Source organism: Hibiscus syriacus, unplaced genomic scaffold, assembly GCF_006381635.1.
Source record: "Hibiscus syriacus cultivar Baekdansim isolate YM2019G1 unplaced genomic scaffold, ASM638163v2 tig00112206_pilon, whole genome shotgun sequence".
Taxonomy (NCBI): Eukaryota; Viridiplantae; Streptophyta; class Magnoliopsida; order Malvales; family Malvaceae; genus Hibiscus; species Hibiscus syriacus.
In genome coordinates this window covers 1,022,287-1,031,099 of record NW_024063267.1, presented here as the reverse complement: position 1 = coordinate 1,031,099, position 8,813 = coordinate 1,022,287, and the positions used below count along the sequence as shown (strand labels likewise).

Genomic DNA, 8,813 nt, shown 5'->3' with positions numbered 1-8,813 from the left:
TGAGAAGATATTCATTAAAAAAAGAAATTAATCTTAACCTTTGATTTTCATCATTCGACGATCATAAAAGGCATAAAACTAAGAGTTTTACACTAAATATAAGTGAATGTATATAAATGACAATCTCAATCTTTAATTTCTCTCGTCCAACTATAATAAAAAGACGAAGCTAAGGGAGAAAATTGGTGCATGGGTTGCACGAGTCATTTATATAAATGGTTATTGGATGGCAGTCCCAAATGCAGCAATGGCAGCCGCACCAATATTTCTCCTCGAAATCACTTCTTCTTATCCATCTTTCTTTCTTTCTTTCCTTCCATCCATACATTGATTTTCATGTTATCTCTTGCCACCACTTGCAATACTGTATCTCTCCGTTTTTTTCCCCATTTTTTCTCGGGTCACGCACTTAACATTAGTAAATGAGTTTTTCAGCGAAGATTTTCTATATATAAAGACTCAAATTCGAGACATACTTAAACAACATCAAGTTGTTTACTACTTCGACCAACACTATTAGTTTTTTTTAAGAGTATAATATATCTTAACATTCTATATTTATGAAGTATATAATTAATTAATGTTGGCGTATGCTAAGAAGGGTTTTGTATCATATAAATATATACACGCATGATGTATGAGTATGATATTTAGTATTAAGCCAACCATCACTCAAATATCAAATGGATTAACCATAGCCGTATTAGACTTGGAAGTGGAATGGTTCCGAGTGTAAAGATGAGTGTATATTTATGTCGTAATAAATAGTCTTAATATCAAAACAAGTGTCCAAATTATATCTTTTTTCTATAATAGGTACTTAAACTATTTTTTAACTCATCTAAGTGTTTAACTGTACGAGCGTTACTTATTTATTTAGGTGCTCAAGCCGTCAACGGTGTTGATTTTCCCGTTAAGTGACATGTGTGACAATCTGATAAATTTAAAATTTTTATTTAAAATTAAAAAAATTAAAAATATATATTTTAAAAAATGAAAACACAAATTTTGAAATAAACCCAAACTTTGAAAACCTTCATTTCAACCCCTAAACCTATGTCGGTCGCTAACTTTGTGTCGACGAAGCTCCATCCGACCTCCCCTCCCCATGGCGACAAAACCCCTATGAAATCATGATCGATAGGCGGTCGATCGACGATGAATCGACGTTTTATAGCCCGAACCCTAGGTTGAAAATCGTGATCTCACACGATTCCGACGACCAATCGGCGACAACTACAACAATGTATGACTAGGAATATGACCGGGACTATGTCGGCAGCTGTCGTGGCCGAAAAGGACGGAGGTGTCGGGTTAAGGTTAGGATATGGAGATTTTAGAGATTTGGGAGCTATTTTACAATTTAAGAGAAATTAGGTTTTTTTATAAGTATAACAATTTTTTAAAATATAAATTTCAAAATCACCGGATTGTGGCACATGTAATTTAACAGGGGAAATTAATGTTGTTGATGGCCCGAGCACCTAAATGGGTAACGTTTGTAACTTTAAGCAATTGAATATGTCAAAAATAGTTTAGATACCTATTTGGAAAAAAAACAATATAGTTTGAACACTTATTTTGGTATTAAACCTTATTAATAAAAAAAAAGTTCGCTTAGAAATAGATTAACAAGATCCCATCTGAAAAGACCTCAAGGAAGCATTTGGAAATGAAATTGAATCATTCATGAAAGCAATCAAATTGAAAGTTAAGCTTATCATGAATACAATATAATTCAAGTAATGTAACAGTAGAAGTAGAGATGGTAAGATGCAGGATTAGATCCGATAAATTCGATTCGACCTGACACATATATAATATTTATTCAGGATCTTTCTTAATCATTCATAATATACAACGGTAAATGCAACTGCTCGAATCCATGACCTTTAGAAATAATAACTTTGTTTTTAACCGCTAAGACCACTCAATAAATTCGATAAACATATCTTTTTAAATTCATATTTCAAAATTCAATCTAAATTTTAGGATAAAAATTTACAACCAACTCGATTTGATTTGTCGAAAATACAAAATAATATTTTTATTATACAAAATAGAAACCCAATTTAAAAAATGTAAAAAAAATAAAAATATTATAACAATTATTCTTAAATTTATAGAAAAAAATTATGCTATTATCTCAGACTGGATCAAATCGAAAATATTTTAACATAAACTCAAATTGATTTAACCTTAACCTTTACAAAATACAACTCGACCCGACTCAAAATTAATTTTTTTTAAAATAATCTTTTCATATCAAATTAAATTAAAATCAGTGAAATTTAAATAAAATTATTTTTTCGAACGGGATGTTGAAGATATATATAGGGATTTACCTAAAAAATAAATTATTTTATTTAAATTTAATTAAATATATAAAAGTATGAATATAAAAATAATTCTAAACATTACCCAACACGATGGTTTTCATCTGAGAAGACAGATATTTTTCATTCAAAAAAATGTAGGTTTACGCCATACAAGTGCAAATTAACAAATTGTTTGTTAAAGATTTAAGGGTAAATTATGAATTTAGTAATTAAATTATCAGTTTTAGTATGTTTTAGTATGTTTTAGTACCTAAACTTTCAATTTTTTCAAAATCAGATCTGTAGTTTAATACCCAAACTATCAATTTTGATATGTCTTAGTACCTAAGCTTTCAATTTTTTCAAAATCATATATAGAATTTAGTTTTTGTTTCATTTTAGTATCCTGTTCAAAATTTAACGTGAAGTTTTGAAAAAAATTGAAAGTTTAGGTATTAAAACAGACAAAAAATGATAATTTAGGTACTAAATGCATCTAGTTTTTAACGAAAGGATACTAAAATAAAACAAAAAACAAACGTCGGGTATGATTTTAAACAATCGAAAGTTTAGATACTAAAACTGATAATTTATGTACTAAATACATAATTTACCGAAGATTTAATGTATCACCTTGGTTCCAAAACGTGGATAATCCACTGCGTACACGTGTCTAGTTTTTAGTAAAGATTTGTGATTTTTGAGTGGACGACTCCTGATTCAATTGTGCTTAAAATTATCGTCTGTAGGTTGTTACAATAATAGCGATATCAATGATAGAATTTTTTAATTAATCACTGATTTTCGATTTATTCATCAATTAACTCAAATCAGGTACTGTAAAGGCGAGAGTATCTCTCCCAACTAAGATTGTTCTATTCGTAAACGTTGGGAATCAAAATTCTTACCTCGTTTAAAAATTCTAGTATCTTATCCCCATTAGACTAACCGACTATCAGTAATGATAGAACTTTGTAAAGATTTATAAATTTAGATTCTTTGTGTCTCCAAGGTTCAAATATGGTTAGTTGAAATCTTTCACTTAAAGGAATTAGAGGTGAGAGTTCGTTCAAGTTAAATGATGAAATTTGAATTGGTTGAGTCAACGAGTTCGTTCTATATGTTTTTTTTTGTTAAATTACACATTTAATACCTAAATTATAAGTTTTGGTACGTTTTAATACCTAAACTTTCATTTCCCCCCAAAACCATACCTAACGTTTTGTTTATGTTTCATTTTAGTATCTCACCGTTAAAATCTTAACGGACGGGCTGGTGTGCCATAGTTTCGATGAACGAACGATCAATCCGAATAATGGGTCATGAGAGAATTACAAGTCGACCAACATAGTCTTATTTCAAGCCCATCGAACAATGGACTATGGAGATCGAATGATGAAGAAATCAAAGAGTCCGTACTCGATTTGGGGAGATTGAGGCATTTCTTGATTAAACAGAGGCCGAAATCTCGTTCAAAGGGTCGAAAAGGTGCGGACTAAAAAGTCTGGGCTTCATTGGCCGATGGATGCGAGGGCTAAAGACTATAGACACGACGGTCAGTGATAGACAGTGAGTCTATCCATTAAGTTTATAACGACAAATACTAAAGTGAAACAAAAACTAAACGTTAGGTATAATTTTAAAAAAAATAAAAGTTTAAATACTAAAACAGACAAAATCGATAGTTTAGGTACTAAAGTCATAGTTTACCATTCTTTTAATTTGAGTAGAGTAAAATGAAATTCAAACAACATAACACTCTAAAACTTCCGGTATTGCATTTTGATTTAAATTATTATTTTAATATCAAAGATCGAGTCAATTATTAAATTAATTAATAATACTAGACTAGTTGAAGCATGATATTTGGTCCTTAGTAAAGAAATATCAAAGTTAAGGTTGAGATTAAATCGTAAGAGTTTCAAAGCATTAGAGTCATAATGATAATTATTTTCCCTAAAAAGTAAATGATTGATATCCATTTCATTTCCAAACAAACAACTGCATGCAGCCTAAGCAATCGATTATGTTCTCAAATTTGGACCTGAATCAATCAACACATGCAGGTAACAAACTTGGACACGAACTAAGTTGCTGATGTATTACCTTGAATTTGTCTTTGAGCCTGTTAATCTGCAACATAGTCATTCGTATGACGAGTCGATCAGAAAAAAAGAAAAGCATGCCATGATCTCGGGGGGGCTGCTCCCACCTGCCCCTCGGTCCATCCCTGGCTATGATTGTAAAGGAAACTAGATAGATGCGGAATACCCTTTTGAGTTCAATCTCTGTATCTCTCTTTCGTTGGGCCAAAGAGTGCCGCAGATTGCTGATGTCGAACGCATTGTCCATGTCATCGGAAAATGTTGAATCCAGGTCCTCCCGGAGACGTGCAGGTAATTTGTCCACTACTGGCATTAGAAGAAAGCAGTTGAACTGCAAAACGTTGACGTAAATAATGATGAAATAACGAAGAACTACACCGGTGATGAGAAGTCGGTGAAATATAATTGGTGTTCCATACTTCCATTTTTATGCATTATGCGTATAGCTAATGAGAAATCAGCTTTGAAGCAAACCTGTAATTCAGCAGAGGCCAAAAAATACTCTCTTATGCCATGAAATATTTGGTGTACCAATGCATAAACAATCCTTTCTGATGAAAGAACCAAGCCTCCGGTTCCAAAGTGTGCTATCTAGAAGGTCGGCGAGTTTTGTTTCGGCTGTCTGAGAGGAAGAGTATGAATCAATGCTCGAATGTATATGACTGAGCTTTGTATCTGCTCTTGGCTTGGTGCCGTGCTTCTCTGCAGCAACGGACACAGGCGATGACTCTTGGGAATTTCCAGGAGGTATGGAATTGGCTGCTACACTGGATGACTCGGTTCCACCAAATGAGTCTAAAAAGTGACGAACCCCAGCCCGATTCTGAAAATTCAACATGCAATGCAAGATGAGCAGAGAAATAGGTCAGATGATCCACCATATCACAGAATGCATGCATGTGGTTCAAAATTCGATAGTCGATGATAATTCCTAAAGCAATATGGAACACAAAGGGTGGAGGAATTGCAAGAATTTTAGCTACAAGAAGTAGTTGCAGTAGACACATAACTATAAAATCGAACGTGTGCACATTAACGATGGCCCGTTCCTATACAAGAAATATTAGGCTTCTGGATAGCAAATTTTAAGAGTACTCTTAACTAGAGTAGCTTCACTTGCATGAAATTCCATGTGCCTCATAAGTAACTTACCTTATTGTGGAGGGACCAGGATACGTAACGGGTTGTACTCACTAAATCCTCCAAACATCTGCAACAAATACGAAACTCTGGGTAATATTTGGAGACTAAGAAGCTTCAGCATCTTGACTTTAGTAATCATTAGTATGTATTTTTAGGGTTCATAAAGTTATACAGCTTAGATTAAAGAATATGAATCATCAGAAACACTCCAAACGATAGCATTCTTTGTTTGGTACTTTTATTTTTTGAGAAATTGTTTATTGCTTTTCAGTAACAAACAATTCAATAGTAAGAATGGAGGCTGAAACAAGTTATCGAACAATCCAATACAAATTAAGGTTAACAAAAACAATTTGGGGGCAATAGAGGAAGTAACGTACTTCTCACGGCAAGCTCGTTCAGTAGATTCAGCAAAGTTGTTGAAAGCCGAAGCAACGCGCCTGAGAAATACCTTGTGTCCACTTAAAAATTCTCCATCTTTCTGTTGGAAATCATGAAACATTTGAAAGTACAAATCATGATAAAAAGAGCAATAATTAACTACATGTTAGTCCTAGATTCTCCAAGCATAGAAAATTAGAAGGAAAAAAAGAGCACAAACCTGCATAAGATATATAGAGATAGGAAGTAATCTCTTCAAAATGTACAAGAGCCTACAACCCAACTATACAAGGAAAAGAAAAATCTCAATTAGAGGACATCAGTAACAAATATCAAGCCGACAAAATCGAAGTTTTTATCTGTCGATTTCAAATTTTAAAGTATTTCGCAACCATTAATTAAGTTGACAACAAGAAAGCAACAGAGAAACGCGAAAAGAAAAAGAATAACTGAAAGATATAAACAGCTAATGTCACTCCACCTGATGGAGGAAAGGTTCAAAAGTGTCGTGAGCCTTTGAAACTGCTATAACACAAGCTGTCCTGATTTCCAAAACGAAGAGGAAAGAAATAGCTCGAAACGGTTTACTGCACACGAAATGAAAACAAAAAAAATATATGACAAGCCGTAAATAGATCATACCTTGAGTAATTTGTCCCATCGTGAATATCTTCAACACCACAAGCATTGACAATTTCTTCCCTTGTAATTGGTGGGCATTTTATCCCTCCCACAATGAATCGGAATTCAGCCATTGCACGATGGTATTGTGCACCTCCATAAAGACGCATTCCAGAGTTCTAAACTACCAATGAAACCCACATGACACAAGTCTGGAAAATTTTTCTCACAGGTATGGGGATCGGGATATCTATCAAGTTGATAGAAAAATCAACTTAATAGTAGAACCAAAACAAGAAATACATTGAAAAGAACAGTTTGCAAGAATATTTAAAGTTAACCGTCTCTTTAGCTTACAGGTATTATCTTGTGTGGCAATTGAAGACCATCGGCACCCACAAATGCTCCTCCATTACCTCTCTCATCTACTAGTGTTTCACCTGTAATGAGTCATTGCAGAACTGTTAGCTATCCAGCATCACTATCTGGAACGATTAATTTACAAAAACAAGAGATATCTTCACTAGAAACATACCAAATTTATCTGGCGGCGCAACAACTGTCCCTTTCAGAAGCAAGGACAACTGGGTAATACAGCAAATTCAAGTCAGAATGCATAACAACAAAATGGAACAACAATTTTGAACATAAGTAATGTCAACGTTCATGATTCATTCCATAAAAAATTATATGACCTTCAAACGGTCCCACGTTTTCGCAAAGAAAGAAGAAACAAGAAAAGAGTAACAAACCAAAAGAGGCATAAGAGTACATAGAAACCTTGGTCAGAAATAAATCGTGAAAAGCTCTTCCTCTTTCCCTCAATTTCACTTCATCCAAAGTGCTGCATGTGATGGAAACAATGAATTGGTTATGGGAAAAAGAAAATGAATGCATTGCAATCTAAGATACATGACTCAATCAAGGTCTATAAAAGTATCAGGCCACAAATCAAATATTTGATTCCCTACACCGCAAATCATCATCTTCTTTTAAGCAGTAAAAAGGCTTTAACAAAGTCCATCTAAAATTGCCAAAAAAGAAATATGCTAAACAAGTTCAACGACAAACCTGAGTTCCTTATTTATTTCAGTTAGCTTTCTTGTTGTGCTGTGGTACTCCTTCTCAAGAAGAGGAATGACCAAAGGAATGCTATCCATATACCTTTTCTGTAACAATTCTTCTAGAAAAAGCCTAAGTTTGCTTACACCTATTCTACTTCTTTCTTGCTTTGACAATTGCCGACCTAATTTCTCCTCCAAAGATGCTATGTCTTGCACCTCTCTAGTTAGTATTGCTTGCATGAGAAATCAAATAAGAGAGAAGTATGGTCTAATGTTCCAGTACATTATGGTGTACAGCATTTGTAAAGTCAAGAGGTAGGCCAAGAGAGGCCACCGAAAATGAAAAAAATGAGGGAGACACAGTGCACAGGCTCATAATTTTTAACAAAAGGGGCACAGAATTCGGTGTCCTAATTTTTTAATTAAATTATAATATGGTTAATTACACATTTAATCATTGTACATTTTAGAGTATTTATAAGATTAATCCTTAAGTTTTAACTATAAATACCCTAGCCCATTTAGCTTCAAAATCATCCCAAAATCTTCCAGTTCTCTCTCAAGTGTGCTTTGTAAACACCTGTAATTTTTTCTTTTTAGTAAAAGATCTGCAGCAATCCGGAGACGTAAGCACAATTGGCTGAACTCCGTTATCAATTTTTCGGGTATTATTTTTCTGCTTTTATTTCGTATTCTCACTAATCTGGCTATAGGGAAATTACTTGTTACTCGTTTATTTCCCAACAATTGGTAATCAAAGCTTTTGGTTATAAATTTTGTCAATTTTTTGCGAGGTTACTATTCATTACTGTTCACATGAATAGTAAATTTCAGGAATAGTAAAATTTTTTCGGCGATACGAATTTGTCGACGGAGGTGTTCTAATACACGATGGTTCGCAAGAATTGTCAGAAACGATCCAGATTCGAGTGGGAGCGATGGCTGCAAACGAAGGGAAGGTGAAAATTGAAAAGTTCGATGGTGCAGACTTTGACTTTTGGAAGATGCAGATTGAAGATTTTTTGTACCAGAAAAATCTATATCAACCCCTCTCAGGAAAGCAACCAGAGAGCATGAAGAATGAAAACTGGCTCTTCTCGACAGACAAGCCCTCGGAGTTATCCGACTGACGTTATCCCGCAATGTTACTTTCAATATAGCAAAGGAAAAGACCACGGCGG

At 33.8% G+C, this 8,813-nt stretch overlaps 1 protein-coding gene and 1 long non-coding RNA gene across 2 annotated transcripts; both read right to left on the bottom strand.

Moving 5' to 3' along the window:
- Positions 1 to 4,396: 4,396 nt before the first annotated feature.
- On the bottom strand, positions 4,397 to 4,671 carry LOC120175588. The gene is made up of 2 exons (XR_005521261.1): positions 4,590 to 4,671; positions 4,397 to 4,451 (listed from the first exon to the last, which is right to left on the bottom strand). It is a non-coding gene; the product is annotated as an uncharacterized LOC120175588 (long non-coding RNA).
- On the bottom strand, positions 4,672 to 7,860 carry LOC120175521 (dynamin-like protein ARC5). Its single transcript, XM_039182130.1, has 11 exons — positions 7,640 to 7,860; positions 7,349 to 7,412; positions 7,104 to 7,152; positions 6,926 to 7,008; positions 6,590 to 6,747; positions 6,429 to 6,489; positions 6,168 to 6,230; positions 5,947 to 6,047; positions 5,576 to 5,633; positions 4,955 to 5,246; positions 4,672 to 4,754 (listed from the first exon to the last, which is right to left on the bottom strand). Exons 1-11 carry the CDS (start codon positions 7,726 to 7,728, stop codon positions 4,672 to 4,674), a joined length of 1,101 nt encoding a protein of 366 aa, XP_039038061.1. The 5' UTR covers positions 7,729 to 7,860.
- Between the last annotated feature and the right edge of the window lie 953 nt (positions 7,861 to 8,813).

What these genes read in the sequence shown, in the direction of transcription:
- LOC120175521 (XM_039182130.1), bottom strand. Translation starts at nt 7,728, where the DNA reads ATGGATAGCATTCCTTTGGTCATTCCTCTTCTTGAGAAGGAGTACCAC. An exon ending in GATGGGACAAATTACTCAAG is followed by an intron (nt 6,490 to 6,589) that starts GTATGATCTATT and finishes TTTGGAAATCAG; the next exon opens with GACAGCTTGTGTTATAGCAG. An exon ending in AAAGGATTGTTTATGCATTG is followed by an intron (nt 4,755 to 4,954) that starts GTACACCAAATA and finishes AACGTTTTGCAG; the next exon opens with TTCAACTGCTTTCTTCTAAT.